The sequence below is a fragment of the Liolophura sinensis genome, chromosome 1, assembly GCF_032854445.1.
Source record: "Liolophura sinensis isolate JHLJ2023 chromosome 1, CUHK_Ljap_v2, whole genome shotgun sequence".
Lineage (NCBI taxonomy): Eukaryota > Metazoa > Mollusca > Polyplacophora > Chitonida > Chitonidae > Liolophura > Liolophura sinensis.
In genome coordinates this window covers 48,439,099-48,460,604 of record NC_088295.1, presented here as the reverse complement: position 1 = coordinate 48,460,604, position 21,506 = coordinate 48,439,099, and the positions used below count along the sequence as shown (strand labels likewise).

Here is a 21,506-nt window from a genome sequence, read left to right as displayed (position 1 = left end):
TTTCGCAACATGGCATTGAATTGTCTCCCCTGATGCGCATCACTCGGAATAAGGGGATGTAACTCATGACTGGTTTCACTCTTGCCTATGACGATAAACACTGCAGATTTTAGTGTAAATGGTGAGATGCATCTAACTTATTAGCTGATGGCGATGCTATTAACAACTAAAAAATTAAACAGATTTATTTTCTATTTCGTTGTTTTTTTGTCATGAAGGTCTCTTTTTTTGGCATTAGACGAGAGATCAACGTTGACAGACCTTAACCGAGTGGGGGTTTGTGTATTTTAGAAATAAATACAGCAAGTCTGCACTCTCCAAATGTTTCCTTATAAGGGCTACGTTTGTTTTTGATATGTGTCTATATGAAACATCTGTAACTCACATTCAAGTTTTATAATTTTATAATTTAAATTTGACCTCCAAGTCAAAATGAACGTCTGCTTCGGGAGCGGTATGATCCGGGGTCAGTTTTGGGTCGAGTCACACCTGATACCTTAAAAGAGGAAGTTGTAACTTCCTCGCTAGGCGTTCAGCATGAAGGGGATATAGTACAACGACTGGTTGACCTGTATCACTATAATGGCTCGTGTGGGGCTGCTTACTTGCCTTCGGTAAGGCGTCTCAGTGAAGCAGCACTAGATAGAAGAGCGGTGGAAATCCGTCCTGAAACAAGGAGGCACATTACATGCCCTCTAAGGATTCCTTTGTCGTCATATGACTGAAAGATTGTTAAGTATGACGTTAAATAGCAAGCAATCACTCACTCCAAGTCAAGATTGAGTAGGCCTACTGACACAACGTACATCCTTGTTCCACACAACACCTCAGCTAAACTGTATGTGTACATATAAGTCACTAATCTAAAGTATATGTCAAACGAAAGGCATTTAAACATTCTCCGGGACAACAGAACTATTTTCAGTCGAATAACATGCATTGGAAACATGTAAAGATTGAAAAGTGCATGGCATTTGCTGTTCATATTGTGACAAGTGATGACGTCGCATGGGTTTTCTACCACTTAATACACAAGGACGGCATTCAGAGTGCAAATATGTACATCAGGGGCAATTACTGCATCCAGCGAATTTACCTTAAATTGAATCATTTCAAGCAAAAATGTAGATGAGACTTCCTTGATACATTTCTGGGTTCCGAGCTAAAATCTGGGGTCAAATAATTGTCATTATTTTAGTTGTACCATTTAGACAGTATACACAGTGGAACAGAAATGGTTTTATGCTCCTGTGTATGGCACATCTTACAATCATTATTTCCTGTATGTTTAATATTTATTTATTGTTTGATTTACTTGATTGATGTCTATAACGCCACACTCAGGAATTTTCCATCTACACGATGGCTGTCATGGTCTTGTATCCGGCATATACGTAGCTATATTAGTTTTTGCTTTGCAATTCAGCTTCAAAACAATTTTGGGGCCTCCGTGGCTCAGTGGGTTAGCGCGCTAGCGCGGCGTAATGACCCAGGAGTCTCACCAATGCGGTCGCTGTGAGTTCAAGTCCAGCTCATGCTGGCTTCCCCTCCGGCGGTACGTGGGAAGTTCTGTCAGCAACCTGCGGATGGTCGTGGGTTTCCCCCAGGCTCCACCCGGTTTCCTCCCACAATAACGCTGGCCGCCGTCGTATAAATGAAATATTGTTGAGTACGGCGTAAACACCAATCAAATAAATAAATAAATCAAAACAATTTTAATTAAATTCGGTTCACTAGTTCTGGGGACACAATTTACAATATCAAGATTCTGATGGAGATACAATTTACAATATCAAGATTCTGCTGGAGATACAATTTTCAAAATCAGGCTTCTAACGGAGATACAATTTACAATATCAAGATTCTGACCGAAATACAGTTTACAATATCAAGATTCTAACGAACGGACAAATACACGAGCTTTTCCAGCTGTGACCTGTTAACATGTATTCTTTTTTCCTATATGATTTGATGAACATTCAGTTTTAAACGATGCAAAACTTTGAATTTATTGTAGTACATATTTTGGTCTTCCTTACCACTTGTTCAGCTCCCGTAGAGAAACACCGTGAATTCGATCTTCATCTCTTACAATTTTTGTCTTGTATAGCGAGCCTATTATGAACACAAATATTTAAAAACGACTTCTCTCCCTCAAAACCAAGTGTCTCCGTGTGATCGTGTATTAAATGACATAACACATCATTCTGAGTAATTCTAAATCATTGTCTATTAAATTGCGATTATCACCACTGCATCTCACCTTACCCCACTAATGCCATGATCCTGATCGACTGTGGGGACTTTCAAATCTATTTATTCATTTATTTATTTTTATACCGTAATCGATAATATTTCACTTATACGAACATGCAGAGCCTTAATGAAAATCCTCGCCCATCATGTTGATGTCAGACCTTCCCACTTTTTTAAAATATAGTAATGAAATGCACAATTTTATTACACCAGTTTGATTAAAACGCTTTATCTTGATACACCTTGAACTAACCTGGGGGAATCTAACCTGGCATAACGATGGCAGGTTTAGAGATGAACGAACAGCATTTGTATAGGTCTATATATTTCAATCTATAAAGATGTAATCAGACAGACCGTTAATGAAGAATAGCTGTTCTACTGTCTGTTACGTATACGGAATTTTTACAGCTTCAAAACATATCATTCAAATCAGCTTATGAATTACTGTCCTGATCCCTCTCTCCTATTTCAATGTAAATATATATATGAATCTCTAAATCTCTTAAATACTTAAATCTCTAACATTCCCGTTGGTAGGGAAGACGAAGAGATTACATTCATTCCTTGTGAACAAATCGGAGTACCGTATTTTACCTAAAGCTTGGTATGTAAAAACGTTCTTTCAGAATCTCATAAAGGCCGTAAAATGATAATTTTGATGATGGGAAATTACCACGACTTTACAAAACTCTTAAATGATAATATAAGGTAGATCAATCAATCCTAATCAAGCAATAGGTGTTAAATGTACCAAATTTGTTCGACTTCACTGTCATAAAAATGGTGGAGTTTTACCGAAACCTACTGACAGTGGGATACGGTGCATTTTCTGTAGCTAAACAACTCACATCCGCCTATAAATTTACACCTAATTGCACAGGTTTACAACAAAAGGTGCTGTAAATCCTCAAAATTGCCTTATGTTTTTCTTTCTTCAGCCGCGGTGTTGTAATGGTAAAAACATACACCAGCATGATGTAATGTCACAGCTAAAATCCGTAGACGTCATTCAGTGGTAACTGAGTTCAGTAATCTTTGTCCAGAAGTAATTTAATTATCGGTAACCTATTTACAGCAACCTTTTATTCTGTCGTAAAATATACCGTGGTGCCCGTTCCCAAACCACTGACCTTTGACAAGTTACTGACGAATAAACGTCCTCATTTAGACCATCCCCGAGGGTAGCGCACAGGCTTTCTCGATTTCAAACTATTCAAAATGTAATCATCAAGTAATAAAAATTATAACCGGAAACCAGTTATTGTGCAATTCTGAAAACATGTCCTATTTATAACACCGTGTCATTTAATATCAAAAACTTTGAGCATATATAGTTTTGGCCAAAGCTACGACCTTTCCACAAAACTTTGCTCATTTCCTGAGAATGGCCAGTTTACGTCTTTGCACCTTTGCTCAGACGGTTGAACCGCTGGCTGGCTGCAATTGTCAGGCTTTTGACCACTTAGGTTGCGTGGTCGAATCCATTTCTAGCTATTTCGGCTGCGCCTGTAACTCATTCTCTTTTCAACACAAAGATTTTTTAAGATTGACAAACCTTGAGACAAAACCGTTCAGCTGTACTCGCTCCGTTATCTCATTATTGATAGTTTCCTGGAACTCTGTCAATCTCAGTTTTGCAGCCAGTCCAAATCCCACCATAACTACACCGTACTTGGCTTTCTTCGCCGCAGACATCGTTCACGACGTTGTGACACAAAAAAAACAAACAAAAAAACAACAAAACATGAGAGATAGAGATCTACCAGTTAACGAATGAAACTGAGCTCCAAACCATTGTCTCATTATATTTATACTGAGAACCTTAAGATGGTTATTTAAGATGCAGTGATAAAAATGGGAGGCATTGTGTCTCGACGGTCACGCCTCTTGAATTATCTTTAGCCAATCAGAAAGGGCCCTAAAATACCTTATTTAGTCAGTGGTAACATCCTGTCCGACAGTGAACGCTTGGTAGTGCAGATCAGAGCATATAGAGTTATGAAATATTACAGAGAAAATCGCTGATATCTGCAAAAATCCTTCAACAATAGAAAAATAAATGGTGTGGTTGGTTTTCGAGATTTTACTGAAAATTTACATATTAAGTTCTTGCATATCCAGCACACACTTATACGAAGACTGTTAACACTACAGTGGGAGGAAACCGGACAGAGTCCAGGGGGAACCCACCACCATCTGTATGTTGCTGACAGATCCTCCCACGTACGACAGGAGAAGTCAGCATGACCTGGTCCTGAACTCACAGCGACCACATTGGTGAGAAGCGCCTGGGATAATTGCACCGTTAAGAAGGTGGCATATTTCTTTTGGAATTAAAAAGCCATATGGAGGTAATATATTTATACACTCTCAAAAGGCTTCAGGAACCTACTCCTTTCGAAATTTGTTTTGGACTGTATGCATCGGTATGTAACATCGACGAATTTATAATGTAAAGCACAGTTCACGTGGTGCTATTTGTCATATCGAATAGTCCAATAAAAACGTATGACAAACTCGAATTTTATTTTTGATTTGGCCCTTTCCCCCTTTAACTTAATTCCAGAGTCACAATTCGGACGATATTGTCGAAACCGAAGTTTTCCTGATATATATACTTGTGCAGCCCAAAACGAGTTACCGATGTTATATGCATTTTCCAATTGCTTGAAAGAATTCTTTTAGATAGGATAAGTATCACGTTCATATATAAACACCACTCATAGGGCACTTTTCAGAGAGCCGAAATAGATAATTTTATTTCATGAAGATCTATTTATTCATTTGAACTGTGTTTTATGTTTTAGTCAAGAATATTTCACTTATGCGACAACGGCAAGCATTATGGCGGGTGGAAAACGGGGAGGGTCAATAGCTCAACTGTGCTAACCTTTCGACCACAGTTGCCCAAAATAACAAGCTTCTAATGACGAACAGCTGTAAGCTGAATTTCCACGATTCCAGAAGATGCTCCTCAAATAAGCTTAGATATAGATCCAATCTCAGTCCAATCAAAATTGGTCCCATGTTAAAGCAAACATTGATGCTATCAGTTTCCAAAATTAATTATTTCCTTAAACCCAAAATTCCACTTGGTTCAGATGAATCGCCCGAGGAGATAATGTAGTATTAAGCCGTAAATTTTCACCTTTAATATTTTACTTAAAACATTTTATTACTTATATAGTTTCTCGGACTATTTTTATTATTTAGATATTAATGATCTGTGATGCATGCGAAAGTTATTTTAACGGGAAAGGTTCAGAGGTAGCAAAATTCATTTAACTGATGATTGGCAGCGTTGAAGAATATTAAATTTCAATGACTGCGGTCTTTTTTATGGCCGACAGAAAGCGGACTACCTACACTATTTCTTCAACCTTTTCACATGTCCACAAGGTTGATGTTTTTCTAAGCATATTTTGAGCGCATTTCTCTGCCTACGCTCACAATATCGATGGGCATACCTCAGCTGGCTTTTCGGCGAAACGAAAAGCCTGCTGAGGTATACCCGCTGATTTTATAAGCGCATTTCTCTGCCAAAAGTGAAACCCTTGTACCGTGGGAGTAAAGTACCATAATGTTGGTACAACCCAAAATAAATGACTGCCATAATCTAAAGATGGATAAATTTGAATTTAATTTGCGGTTCAATGCGCAAAAAGGTTTAATTAAACCCGATACTCACAACCAATCAAACGTGGTGTACACATTTTTCGCTTTAGTTTTATACCCTGTGCTCCAGAATACTTCATTTATACCACAGTGGCCAGCATTATGTTGGGAGGAAACCGAGCAGGGTCAGGGGTAAACCTCAGATTGCTGGGAAACATTCTCACGTAACAATGGAGAGGAAGCCTGCTTGAGCTGAACTTGACCTCGCATTGACCCCAATGATGAGCGGCTCCTGATTAACGCTCCTCATAGTGCTCCGCTAGAACACTAACCACTAGGCCCAAGTCCCCAACAGAGCACTAAACACTAGGCCCGGAATCCCCACAAGAGCACTAACCACTAGGCCCGGAGTTCCCACCAGAATACTAACCACTAGGCCCCCCAAGTCCCCACCAGAGCACTAACCACTAGGCCCAGAGTCCACACCAAAGTTTAATTATATTTATTTATTGGAGTTGTGTTTTACGCCGTGCTAAAGAATAAGCTTAATTACACGACCGCCTCTTAAATCAGTATTAGTGCCCTAACACCGTTAAGTGCATTGGATAGAATAAAGACTTCTGATGCAATTAAAGTTTGAGAGACTTCTCATTTCGACAAAAAGAACAGCAACAAATTCTGATTATGCAGACATAATGTAGATACCCACAACAAACCGTTCACATCTGATCTTTGCTTTTATTATTATTTTTTTTTCTGTGTCATATCAAAAGATTACAATAGCACTAGTGTCTGTGATGGGGAAAATTTCGACTGCGAAATGACTGAGTTGGATCCTGCAGCTGTAGCAAGATCACTCATTAATCCCAGACATCAACATTAATTTAATCCATCCCATCGAGAGAAATGAAGACATGAAAAGATTATAAACAAACATGGCACAAATATGGCTTGGAACGAAACTTCACAGAGAAAGTTGTCCGTGACGTGGTTTAGAGGGTATAGGAAACAATGCGAAGTTTTTGTTTCAGTGACATCTGTCGTCGGGGGCTCGTTGTCGGGGTGCGGCCTTGACGATGTCATCCACACGGATGATCATCTCGGCAGCTTCCGCTGCACTCAACAACACTTGCCGCTTGACCTGGTATGACTCCGTGATCCCCAGCTCTTCTACGTCAGTCACTATGCCATTGGTCATGTCTGTAACAGACAAAAGAGGGTACATGTATCGGTGGTATTCCTATCAAAACTACTAAATACTAAGAAAACTAACATGAACAAGATTTATTCATTTATTTATTTTATTGGTGTTTTACGCCGTAGTGGGCTCAGTTTTACAAAGCGGCCTACAATATTTTTTAACGGTACATTTGTTGTGTGATATTTTGTATGTGACTATTACCGAACCATATTCCCTACATGTGCGCATCTTCGTGAAACTGTGCCCAGGTTCTCCGGAATACTTCACACGTGTGACCAAAGAGGAAGCCAGCATGAAATGGACAAGAACTAACAGTGATCACATTCATGAGAGGATCCTGGGTCACTGATCTGTGCTGGCACCCTAACAACCCAGCCACTGAGGACCCAAAATGAACTAGAGCTTAGGAACATTAGGACACACCTTGCATACAAGATTCACAGTGAATAACAAACAAATAACAATCTGGCTATGGGGTTACGATCGACATACACTAAATTATTCCACTTTAAACTGTACCAGGAATAAGTTTTTTAATACAGTTTTGCCACAAGAACCCATCACAAAATAAATCATATAGATCTGTTCTGAACGTACATCCTCTGCTGAGAAAAGAATTTAAATCAAAAATATTATAACGCTAAAATAATATTGCCTATGGAACTCACCCAATCCACTGGTCTTTTTGCCATCAGTGTGAGCAGCCCTCAACTCTGCCACCAGATCAGCGCTGTCATATCCAGCATTATCAGCAATGATCGTGGGGATCTTAATGGGAGAATTAAACCATGACCATTAATTTATTTAACATTCTAACATTAAAAAAAAAAGCAAAACAAAAAAAAAAAACATTAGCTTTGGGTTAATTATTTACTTTGTGATTCACGCTGAACAAAACAGGTTTATGCGTCAAGTGAAATATACTAGTGTGAAATATTATTTCCTATCTCTAACAATAGTATGTATATCAAGCATGTCAGATGCCCAAATTCAATAATCTAAGACACCAAATTCTGATGTATTAAACCTTTAAAATTTCCAATACACTGTTTTGAATGAATGATCCAATGCTACAATGGTATTAAATATTTCAGAAAATTTAAACTGCTTGATGTAACAAGCAATTACTCTTAGACCTTAATTACTTATTGATTAGACAGATGTTTGTGTTGCTTTAAATTTTGGACATCTTATACATGTCACTATCAACATTTTATTTTATTTATTTGATTGTTGTTTTACGCCGTACTCAAGAATATTTCACTTATGCGGCGGCCAGCATTATGGTGGGTGGAAACCAGGCACAGCCCGGGGGAAACCCACGACCATCCGCAGGTTGCTGACAGACCTTCCCACTTACGGCCGGAGACACTATCAACATGATGAAACTACTTGTAAAATACATTCTTTAACCAAATTTGGAAAATTTAATCTCCTGCTGCTCTAGGATAGTGTGTCTTACCATGCAAAGAGCTCTGGCAAAGGACTCCATGGCAACAGCTTCTTTTCCAGGAGTTCTGGCTGCTAATGCGCTGACAGCATTGGCCATAACCATCTCTGAGCATCCTACAGATGAAACCAGTAAAAGCTTGAGGGACAATTAGCAGACAGAATATATGTTGTATTGGATAAGACTCCAAAAAATCTCAATACAGGATCATCAGGTGTTTCAACATAAATTTTCATGGCAAGTAAGTAATTACATTTTGTTACATCCAAATAAGTCTGTGTTTTTGTTTTTCTTCTTTTATATTTTATTTCATTGGTGTTTAATGACAACTTTAATAATTTTTTATACTTAGATAATTTTTTACTTATATGATGGTTAGGTTTATGGATGGAGAAAATCATTGTGCTGGAGTAAATCACGGACTTGACTTGAACCCAAAGCTGGAACAGCAAGCGCTGGATTTGAACACGTGACCTCAGTGGTGAGATAGTCACAGTAAGCCAGCACAAACTTTTCTGGTTTAGGTGGATAGGACAACCAGAAGTGCAATCAAATGGCAAACAACAGATTTAATCTCTGCCTGAGACATCTCTTGAAAAACAGGCAATATCACAGCAATCTTAATCCTGATTTCATATCCCTGCACTGCATTTTTCCATTTTGTTATATAATTTACTTCACAGGGGTTTTATTGCATCCTCGAGAATACTTTACTTGTACATGTATGAAGGCAGTCATATGTATGGGTGGAGGAAACTGGGCAGATCCTGGGGGAAATCATCATCCTTCCCCAACTACACAAAACAATAATATTTGCACACTTATTCTACTTTACATCCAAGGATAAACTGACCTCCCCCATACACAGTCCTCGTCTCCTTGACAGTCTGGGAGAGCACACAGAGGGCATCGTGTATTGACCGGTCAGCCTCGTCCAAAATCTGCTGCGTGGCTCCTCTTAACACAATGGTACACGCCTCTCCCAGGGCCACTCCTATAGGGAATTGAAACAGAGGTCATATTGAAACAATGAATCAGAGGCCACCATTGAACAGAGGTCACAATGAAGACGAGATCACGAAGAAACAACAGTCACAAAGAAGCAGAGGTCACAATGAAACAGAGGTTACCATAGAACAGAGGTCACAATGAGGAAGAGATCACAAAGAAACAAAAGTTACAACAGAGCTGAGGTCACAAAGAAGCAGAGGTCACAATGAAACAGAGGTTACCATAGAACAGAGGTCACAATGAAGAAGAGATCACAATGAAGAAGAGATCACAAAGAAACAGAGGTTACCATAGAACAGAGGTCACAATGAAGCAGAGATCACAAAGAAACTGAGTTTACCATGGAACAGAGGTCACAACGAAGAAGAGATCACAAAGAAACAGAGGTTATCATAGAACAGAGGTCATAATGAAGCAGAGATCACAAAGAAACTGACTTTACCATGGAACAGATGTCAGAATGAAGCAGAGACCTAAAATCAAACATACACATGACAGACCAAAATGAGAAATATATGGAGAATTTACTCCATATATTCCAACTAAACTCCACAAAAGCACAAACCTACCTGAGAATTTGAGCAGTTTGTCTTCCCCAATCATCACTTCTTCAATCAAGTCACAGCGACCTAATTTGACAGTATCTGGAGAATCGAATGTTGAAACGATTTCACCTCCTGGCAAACAGAAAAAAAAAAACATTATCGCAATGAAATAATGTCTACAGCCACAGTCCATGTAGAATCATGTTTAACTCATCACATCATCTTCTTATTTTGGGGAAATTGAAGATCATGTGGGAATATTTTCAAATGAAGGTATAAACAGTTTTGTTTTCACATGTTTGCAAGATGTTTACAGAAGCATAATCTGAGAGCATTATTCTGTATAGACTGATAAAATTTATTTTTTTGAAGGCCTGAAATTGGCCTTACCCAAGCAATATAGATTTGTCTCCAAACACAAATTAAAAAGGTGCATACATCGCAATACAAATTGCTTTAAAACACAAAAGGGTTGAGGAATTAGAGTATATGTTAAAAACTGCTATTACCCAACATGCTGGAACAGGAAAACAAGAATAACAGCAAATGAAAGGGATGATTGCTTCTAAGATAAGGGAAATTTTTTTAAAACTATGAGTTTGGAAAGAATTTACTTCACAAATTGGTTTCAGTCCAACTGTTAAAGCATTGGTAGTAGATTTTGTATGATAAGTGTCTTCGGGTTTATGACTGAAGGAAACTGGAAAGAAGCCATGCAGAGATGACGTAGGGTTGGTATTCATGTAGTTAAGTTTGATCAGGACTTTCTTTTCACCTGTGACAAGCGCCAGTCTTTCAACTCCCTCAAAATCTGCATGCTCTATGGCCATGACCCCAGCATCTGAGAAGAGCTGCTCTGGATAGTTGTAGATCAGCTGTCTGTGTTATAACATACAATATGTCATTGTCAAGAGATATTTATGAGTTTTTCACTTCATATATTTTTGTGATTTTAAGGTTACATCGCCAGTCAGGGCACCAGAATGTTCAGAATATTTATTTATTTGATTGGAGTTTTATGCTGCCATCAAGAACATGTCACTTGTACAATAGCAGCCAGCATTATGGTGGAAGGAAACCAATCACCATCTGGGCTGCTGGACGACCTTCTCACATACCAACGGGGAGGAGGCCATCATGAGCTGGGCTTGATTGGTTGGAGGCTCCTGGGTCATCTTGCTGCGCCAGCAAGTTGTGGGTTCCCGCCCCAGTCTCTAGGTCACGGAGGTTCTTCAATGCCCATTCAGAGTAAACTACTTCCCCTTACTAAGGCCAGGCAATGATGATCTCCAGACAAACCAATTTTTGCTTACCAGATAACCAAGATAAATGCTAAGACAAAACATGACAAATTAAGGCTAGTGCATAAAACTGTAGCTTGGCCAACTTCGTACATGTCAAAATTGTAAAAATGTGTTTACTTCTATAATATAAAATTGGAATGTATAAAATTGGAATGTAAAACAAAGCAAATATCTGAACACCTTTTCGTTCTGGAATACGTTTCACTTCAAGCTCTTGGAAGCACAAAGTTGAAGTAAAACTAAAAAATAATTTCAACAAGAAACATCATTGTTTACCAATAAAATGTTTAGCTTCCACACAAATTTCTTTCATTCTTTCATGACTCAAAAGCTCTCAGAGAGCATCATTTTGATATGCATTTCCTAAAATTTCTTTCTGCACTGTGATGATGTGAGGTCGAAATTTGGGATCACGATCTTAAATTTTCTTCTAGTATAATCAATTCGTTTAACTCTAAACTAACACTGGATGTATACCTATTAATGAAAACATTACAGCCATGTTTAAGGATCTTGTTGACTTTGTCTCTCATTTTCTCTTTCTCTGCCAGCTCCAGTTCTGCCACTTTTGACACAGCATCAACTCTTACCCTTGAACCAAATACCTGACAGAAACATAAAGACATGAAGATAAAACAAAACAGTTCCAACTGAATAATTTATTTATGTATCTGATTGGTGTTTTAGGCTGTACTCAACAATATTTCACTTACACGCAATTAAACTGTCGAAAGCAGGTAACGGTCTCAGACACTGCAGTTTAAAAAAAAAATTCCACGAATTTCATTCAAAGCACCTCGAATCTACATAAAAATACAATCAGAGATTACCACCAATATTTTAGACAATGAAATCATCAACAGGTATAATGCATGTACAGATTAATCATAACACGGTTTTTCTATCATGGTATAGATGGAGTACACTTCCAGCTACTATCATTACACCAACAACAAATACAAAAATATACCTTGATCTTATCGGCATCCATAGAAGTGTTAGCAATCAGAATTTGGGCTTTTTCTATCTTCTTTGGTTGATGCACACCAATTTTTTTGTCTAACAGAAAACCTGCGAAAAAAAGGAACAATGGTAAAAACTCTATCCTAATTTAGTGAAGATATCAAGGTATGTGCATATGTGATTAAGTTAGGTTTGAAATGGAACACATTTTTACAATAGTGTATAGTCAAATTTTCAAACTGACTGACTGAATAATAACTTTATGTAACGTTTTTTTTATCTCCTAATAAAACTGCCCAAGCCCAGATGCATCAGCTGCTGCTAGGACTATCCTACACTGATAGCAAACACCCTAGCCCGATAGCACACACCCTATACTGATAGCAAACACCTTGCCTGATAGCACACACCCTGCCTGATAGCACACACCCTACACTGAAGCACACACCCTACCCTGACAGCAAACACCCTACGCTGATAGCAAACACCCTACCCTGACAGCACACACCCTACACTGACAGCAAACACCCTACCCTGACAGCACACACCCTACACTGACAGCACACACCTTACACTGAAAGCAAACACCCTATCCTGATAGCACACACACTATACTGATAGCAAACACCTTGCCTGATAGCACACACCCTACACTGAAGCACACACCCTACACTGATAGCAAACACCCTACACTGATAGCAAACACCCTACCCTGACAGCACACACCCTACACTGAAGCACACAATCTACACTGACAGCACACACCCTACCCTGACAGCACACACCCTACCCTGACAGCACACACCCTACCCTGACAGCACACACCCTACACTGATAGCAAACACCCTACCCTGACAGCACACACCCTACACTGATAGCACACACCTTACACTGATAGCAAACACCCTACTCTGACAGCACACACCCTACACTGACAGCACACACCCTACCCTGACAGCACACATCCTACCCTGACAGCACACACCTTACACTGATAGCACACACGTTACACTGATAGCGCACACACCCTACACTGACAGCACACACCTTACACTGATAGCACACATCTTACACTGATAGCACACACCCTACAATGATAGCACACACCTTACACCGACAGTACACACCCTACACTGATAGCACACACCTTACACTGACAGCACACCTTACACTGATAGCACACACCTTACACTGACAGTAAACAACTTACACTGACAGCACACACCTTACACTGACAGCACACATCTTACACTGATAGCACACACCCTACACTGATAGCACACACCTTACACCGACAGCACACACCCTACACTGATAGCACACACCTTACACTGACAGCACACACCTTACACTGACAGCACACACCTTACACTGACAGTAAACAACTTACACTGACAGCACACATCTTACTCTGACAGCATTCCCCCCTACACTGATAGCACACAACCCTACGCTGATAGCACATGCCCTATACTGAGTATTGTACATTCAGTTTCCTTCATGTGTTTACATAGTGAACACAAACCCTGTCCTTACAAAATAAACACAAACCTGTCCTTACAAAGTAAGCAGAAACCTACCCTTACAAAGTAAACACAACTTGCACTTACAAAGTACATATACCTGCCCTTACAAAGTAAATACGAACATGCCCTTACAATGTAAACAGAAACCTGTGCTTACAAAGTAAACATAAACTTGCCCTTACAAAGTAAACACAAACCTGCCCTTACAAAGTCAACATAAACCTGCCCTTACACATTAAAGATTTACATACATCAGTTATGTAAACAAACATTTTTTCTTTAATTCTAAAACCTGGATTTTTGATGAAAATCCCTCTGACCACACCCACCTTCATCTAGGAATGAATCCTCTAAACCACCTCCAGACTTCTTTATTATCTGGATAGCATCCAAATTACCACTTCCCTAAAACAGAATCAAGATTAAACATTATGTACAGCTTAAAAGAATGAAGTCTTTTCTTTTGTTTATTTTTAACATTTTTGCAATAGTACACCTTAATCTAATCAAAAATGAATTCATGTCACAGGCACAGACTGGGGCGGGAACCCACGACCATCCACAACTTGCTGGTGACTATTTTGTTTATGACCGGAGAGGAAGTCAGAGTTTGCTGAACTTGAATTCACGGCAACTGCATTATTGAGAGGCATTGTGCTGTGCCAGCACGTAAATGATCATTGAGACTGGGTTCACCTTTAGCCTTAGCACAGCCTCCACAGCGAGCTTAGCAAAGTGATCCTTGTACTGGGTCAAGATTTTAGAGCTCAAGGTAGTTCTGGCAATGTTCATCAAATCTTCTCGAAATTTCTTTTCATCATTCCTGAAATAGTAGAAAAAGTTTAATTTCAACATGAGAATCTGTGGTGCATCGTAACAAAACATTTGAGAGGTCAAGTATGTCACGCAAGGAACAGTGATGAACTTGTACAAAGTACTATAGCCCCTGATACACCAGCATAGATTTGCCGGATTGAAAAAGTCTGGCAATGGAGCCAGCTTCGTGAAGTTCTCCACTCTAAGGCTGCTTCTGTTTATACGTTGATCAATAAATCTGATGTTTGATTTGCCTGCTTGTTAGGTACCTGTCACATGGGGAATTAGTACGTATATGAACCACCAATTGCTAATTATGTTTACACCGACAAAAACAGTAGACTAAACCCAGGCACTCTATAAATTTAGGACACCAAAATTGGTGGTTAAGAAATAGCAGGCCGAAATGGAGCTGGCTTAGTTTAGGTCATTTTTTGCTATATACATCTAAGCCGACCTGAAGCCACCATTTTTTTCCTCTGGCTCCTCTGGTGACTCTGGCTTATTTAAATGTGACAGTCAGCATGGTTCATAACCATCTTACATAATACATACTTCTTTGATTTATTTATTTATTTGACTGGTGTTTTACGCCATACTCAAGAATATTTCACTTGTACGACAGTGGCCAGCATTATGGTGGGAGGGAACCGGGCAAAGCCCAAGGGAACCCATACATCTCTCCTCAAGAATTTCTCAATTATGCAATTAATTACAAGTATACAATTATACAATCTCATTCATGTTTACAATGCAGAAAACCAGAGTTTGTATTTTATTGGATTTATTTGATTGGTATTTTTTGATATACCATACTGAAGAATATTCCACTTATATGACCATAGCCAGCATTATAGGAGGAAACCTGGCAGAGCCCTGGGGAAACCCTTCTTACATATGGCTGAAAAGGAAGCAGCAGGACTTGAACTCACAACGACTGTTGTGTGAGTTTAACGACTGAAACTATGTTCTTGACTGATATACTGTACATTCGAGAAGAGACTGGGAGGAGTTGATAACACAAAACATCTACACAGTGTGAGATGGATAGAATGAGACTGGGAGGAGTTGATAACACAAAATATCTACACAGTGTGAGATGGATGGAAATTTGCCTGTCATTCCCTAACTTCACCATCCTTTTGATTTATTTATTTACTGCATTACAAGACTTAAAAAGCATATAAGATTTTTTTACACTCACATCTACTCCGGTTTATCAGTGGAACAAACCAGAATATTTACCCAGAGTATTTATTTATTTGAATGATTGGAGTTTTACGCTGCACAAAACAACATTTCACTTACATGACAACAGCCAACATTATGGTGTGAGGAAACCAGGCAGAGCCTGGTGGAAACCCACAACCATTTGCTTGTTGCTCTACGAAATATCCTTTTAGATAAGGGACATAACTCCTACCACTAAGTCACAAGATCTACTAACCCATGGTCCTTAGCAACGTCAGTCAGAGCTTTCCTTGCTTCGTCTGTCGCTTTCCTCCAGCCTGAGATGATCGTCTGTGGATGAATCTTCATGCTCACAAGCTTCTCCGCTTCCTGCGGGAAAAGACAATACGACAAATTGGTGCTTAAAGCCATACTCACAAATTTTCCAATTAACCAACGTTGTAAGGGTGGAGTACTGGAGTACCTGAGCTAAACCACTGAACTTTAATACAGGAATAGAGAGGACTGATGGATTTAAATGTTTAATCATTTCAATAACTGAAGAAATTAATTTATTTAGTGGTTTTATGACATTCTCACTTCTTTCACCGTCAGGTTTCTGGCAGGTGAGAAATTGGGTAAATCCCAAATAAAAAGAGCTACCATGTTGATGTGTAATGTTGTCACTGTGCAGTTTCCAAAGTATTATTTCAAAGAAATATTTTGCTAAAAATGTAAAAAAAAAAAAATAAACATTACCTTTAAGAGTTCACTTGCTAACACCACCACAGAAGTGGTTCCATCTCCAACTTCATCATCCTGAACTTTGGATATGTCTGTAAACAAACCCAGACAAATTCCAGGTTGATCACATGGTTTTTAGCAATGTATTATGACTCTAACAAACCACCTCAATAGCCATATACTGGAAGGAACAGTTTATCAACTGAGCCAGAAAAGGCACACATATGGCCTAGCTGAACCTTACTGACCTTTTACTGATAAATAATCCCTTTGAAATTTAACATCATGTTCAAAAACACTACCAATATATTTCTTTTTAATAATGGTTTAATTTATATTCACCTCAGCATTTTACGTTACATTCCATCCCCTTTCAGGGCCATATCCCATACTATAAATGCGACACAAACAATTTTTTACACATTGTATTTCAAAATAACTGTGTGCAGTTAATAAATTTGAAAACTAAATTTTTTTTTATTGGTGAACCATCACGTTGTTCAATTCACTTGTTCGTTTTAATACAGCCTGATAAGTTTAGGCGCCCAAAAGGTTTTCTGGGACTAAAATGGCTCTAGATGTGGCCCTGTCATTACCTGATGAATCACAAGGTGACATCGTGCACAATGATAAAAACACTTCACATACCCACAAGAACTTTAGCAGCAGGGTTGTCCACTCCTATAGCCCTCAGAATGGTGGCCCCGTCATTTGTCACCTGAATTGTGTCTGTTATACCACTCCCTGTCAGAATTTTGTCCTAGCAAATGAGAAAACAAGGTGTTTTCACTATACAGGACATGCATATATACGAAAGGAACAGATACCTGTGACAAAAGTAACTTTCAAGGGCAAAATGAAATCAACCACAATATTTAAAGCCACACACATATCTGTGTTTTTGTCAGATGAGTTCTTTTTCTGCCTTTAAGAAATTAACACTCACAGGAAACGGTAAGCAAAACATATGTTAGATGATATAATGATATATATGAGCACATTTTTCTATTCCTATGCAATTAGTCTAGTTTCGCACAACGTTGACATACCATTCCTTTTGGTCCCAGAGTACTTTTCACCAAATCCCCAATGGCAATGGCGCCAACAAAGGATGACTGAAACAAAACGGTTGTAAATCATCAACATATTTTCAAGTATTTTCCATAAAGTGCAGTAAATTCACATCATCTTTAACAACTGATACTTTCCTTTTATTACCTGTTTAAAATACATACGTTCCAAAAATGTCACTGTATCCAATTTAGGCCACCATTAAGAATATGTTTGTTAGGTGTAAACTTATCAACCTTCAACCCAAAACCCCCCAAAAAAGGCCCTTTGTAATTTTGTATTGCCCTCTTGATAGTATTTTTTTTTTTTTTTGGTAGGATTTTTTTCCAGAAACGACCGAAGTTCTATTAGATTGGTGCTTCACACCATGCAGTACGAAATGATGAGTATCACTGAAATCCTACTCGTGTCTATGATGTTGAGGAGATGAGGTTCTGTTCATGGGGGAGAAAAATGTATGCTTGAATGAAAACTCCATACCTCATTCAATTAATCAATACTGTATATGTTAATCCAACTTCTCAACCAAGCTGATCAAAAATTGGGGGGAGCTGAACTTAACTATTGGTCTTTGGACTATAGCATAAATGGTTAGTGTTTCATTCTTTCTTTTTTTCCAATTAAACTCACAAGTCTTGCAGTCTCTGCCTTCTCCTCTTCTGCTCCAGCACTGAAGATCTGGACAGGGTTTAAGGACGCCTGTTAACACACAAACAATAACATACAACGTACAAGGCTGGGAACCATCTATCCAGGGGGGCTTTTTCCTTTCTCTCACAAAATTAACATCAAAAAGAATGGTTAAAAAACAGAAAAACAAGCAAAAGTCCCAACAACTGTAACAGGAATCAGACAAAAAGTGGTTGTTGCCTTACACTTAAGAGCCTTGTTAAGCGAATGGAATATGTCAGACACTGATTCAACACCCAGAATTAAACTCACATCTAAATCAATGATGCTGGATCTTTGACACGAAAGCCATTGAACTTCTCCTTGTATCATGCCAGTCAAACTGCCAACAATTTATTTATTTATTTGACTGGTGTTTTACTCTGTACTCAAGAATATTTCACTTATACGACGGCGGCCAGCATTATGGTAGGAGGAAACCAGGCAGAGCCCGGGGGAAACCCATGACCATCCACAGGTTGCTAACAGACCTTCTCACTTACAGCCGGAGAGGAAGCCAGCATGAGCTGGACTTGAACTCACAGCGACCGCATTGATGAAAGGCTTCTGGGTCAATACGCTGTGCTAGCGCGCTAACCGACTGAGCCACGGAGGCCCCAACTGCCAACAATGAATATATATTAAAATAAGTATGCCCCATTGTAATTCTATATTGAATAAAGAGGATAAACTTATAAAACCTGGAATATGACGTCTTCTCCTCAACCTTTTAATTTAGCAGGTGCACTTCCCATCAAGCACAAACTCCAGGGAAACAAAATCTCTAATACTTTCAAACATTGCTGTTGAACAGGCTTCTTGCCACGATCTTGTGAATTTCAGAATTCACATTCCGTGTGATAGTAAACATCTTGTTACTTCTGTCCTGGGTGCACGGTATCAGGAGTTGAACTTGAATTTGCAAAGGTGACAACATAGTCATGGTGGTTGGTGGTATGCTCAGATGAGATAGTAGCAGAGATTTTATTCCTTGTGAGCCACATCAACTAAATGTGGAGGAAATATTAGTGACTTCTCACTTGCCGCTGGAGAGGAAGCCAGAATGAGCTGGGCTTAAATTCACAGCGACCACATTGGTGACAGGCTTTTCGGTTATTGCACTGCACTAGTACGCTAACCAACTGAGCCACGGAGGACCCCATTGTGTGTATATAAAACGACTTGCTATATTGGACTGGGCCGTTTTTGATTACCAAATGGCTCAAGCAGTAAGCTACAGTCTGTATTCCCAGCTGACAAAAGCAAGAATGTTGAGCAATGTCTGCCCATAAGAATGGGGAAGCATTGGGGAAACAGCTAGCATCCACAACATCCCCAGTCCAATAGTTTGTTATAGATGCACAGTATTCACAGAAGCCTAGTATCAATATGAGACTTCTAACTAGCCCCAGGTGGCTACTTTAACTCCTCTCATTATACTGGGCTGGCCAAGTGTCGTAGCCACAGGGCAACCATTGGTAAACCATACATCAATTCATGCCATGCCCGATAAATCCTTTCTCAACAATGGCTGTGGTCCAAAGACACCTTTGGCTCTTACCTCTCAGCTCGCCTGCACATGCAGTATCTCATCTATATTCCACTTTGTAAGGACACACGACACCCAAATTCACATGACAGTCATTGCTAACACAGCAGCCATTCTGCCTTTACCACAGCTATTGCTCTTGAACAAGTTATTGTTCCGAGATGGCGCATGCATGTTAAAACTGTAAAGACAAGCATAATCGCCGCCTTGTTTAGAAATGGTTTGCCGTGCTGTGAATACAGGGCTGGTGAGCCATCTCAGAGTGGAACATACTTGGGATGTTGAGTGTGTGGTCAAGCTGAGAGGAAAGAGCCAAAGTTGCCAACAGTTTTGGAACACTGCCATTGTTGATAAAGGACTTAACGGACATGGCATGAATCTGTGTATGGTTTACCGTTGGTTGCCCGTGTGGCTACAATACTCCACCAGCGCAGTATAAAGAGAGGAGTTGAAGTAGCCACCTGGGGCTAACTTTTACCTATGTCCATATTACAGTCCACATAAATGCTTCTGATACTTGTGCTTAGAGATTTGTTAAGATGTGGTTGCCGTAACATGAGTGAAGTCAATTCACTGAAGAATTTGTCGTCCGCTACATTTAAAAAGCTGATGCATTTACAAGTTGCCAAATATGTCAATGCTGTCAGTACAGCAGGTGGCTTTGAGCATTACCAAATAATCTCAAGCCCTCACGATATAAGAAAGAACTTATCAACAAAATTTTTGCCAAACCTTACATCAGAGCAATCTCAGACTATTGAAGAGTGAGTGAGTGCTTAGGGCTTAACAATGTACTTAACAATTTTTCTGTCATATGACAACAAAGGAGTCCTTAGAGTGTCCGTACGTGTAATGTGCATCCTTGTTGCAGGACGGATTTCCATCGCTCTTTTATCTAGAGCAGCTTGACTGAGACGGCTTACCGAAGACAAGTAAGCCACCTTACCCGAGTCATTATACTGATACGGGTCAACCAGTCGTACTATCCCCTTAATGCTGAACGCAAGCAAGGAAGCCACAACTTCTTTTTTTAAGGTCTTTGGATGTGACCAGACCCAGACTGTTTTCAAAAAAACATCTGAGAAGGGGGCAGTAACCTAGTCTTTACAACAGCCAAGTAATAATTTGAATCATGTGGCTCAATGGGGTGGAATTTGTCCTAATTTCACTCAGTGAATTCGGTAGTCATAGAAATAGTTATGTTGTTGTTGTTGTCAACCCACGTGAGTTCACCGGATCTGTCAAGACACGTGTGATTCACTCAAGCGCAGCTACTATTTTCCCATAGCGTCGGCCTGGATGGACTAATTGTATTTTTACTATGCCTGTACTTCAACGAAACTTACCATGATAATGTGTTTTCTTGGCCCAGCAACAAAATTTACAATGAATCGACAGAAAAGTTTCACATGCACACCTCGAAGCTTCGGCCGCAGATCTCGTGTTCTCCCGTGAAATCCCGGTCTCTGTCATCACGTTATTGAATCTGTTCGTTGTGAGCATTGGGATGACATATATCACCTTTAGTAACACGCATCTCTGAATTATAGCTTTTTGGCCTAATACTTTGCTGCATGTGATAAAAAAATTAACTCTTTCCAAAAATATATATG

General features: G+C 39.3%; 1 protein-coding gene across 1 annotated transcript; it reads right to left on the bottom strand.

Annotated features, from left to right (window-relative positions):
- Positions 1–6,397: 6,397 nt before the first annotated feature.
- Positions 6,398–21,341, bottom strand: LOC135478428 (T-complex protein 1 subunit beta-like). Its single transcript, XM_064758622.1, has 16 exons — positions 21,240–21,341; positions 18,306–18,374; positions 17,654–17,719; positions 17,253–17,364; positions 16,620–16,696; positions 16,138–16,250; positions 14,571–14,697; positions 14,204–14,279; positions 12,356–12,456; positions 11,863–11,990; positions 10,857–10,960; positions 10,106–10,213; positions 9,379–9,519; positions 8,538–8,641; positions 7,744–7,843; positions 6,398–7,074 (listed from the first exon to the last, which is right to left on the bottom strand). Exons 1-16 carry the CDS (start codon positions 21,240–21,242, stop codon positions 6,902–6,904), a joined length of 1,602 nt encoding a protein of 533 aa, XP_064614692.1. The 5' UTR covers positions 21,243–21,341; the 3' UTR covers positions 6,398–6,901.
- Positions 21,342–21,506: the final 165 nt, after the last annotated feature.

Bases quoted from the DNA above. Each gene is read 5' to 3' on its own strand.
- LOC135478428 (XM_064758622.1), bottom strand. The intron at 17,720-18,305 runs GTGAGTTTAATT...GTTTTGTTTCAG, and splicing joins AGGCAGAGACTGCAAGACTT to TCATCCTTTGTTGGCGCCAT. The intron at 17,365-17,653 runs GTATGTCAACGT...CTCATTTGCTAG, and splicing joins CTCTGGGACCAAAAGGAATG to GACAAAATTCTGACAGGGAG.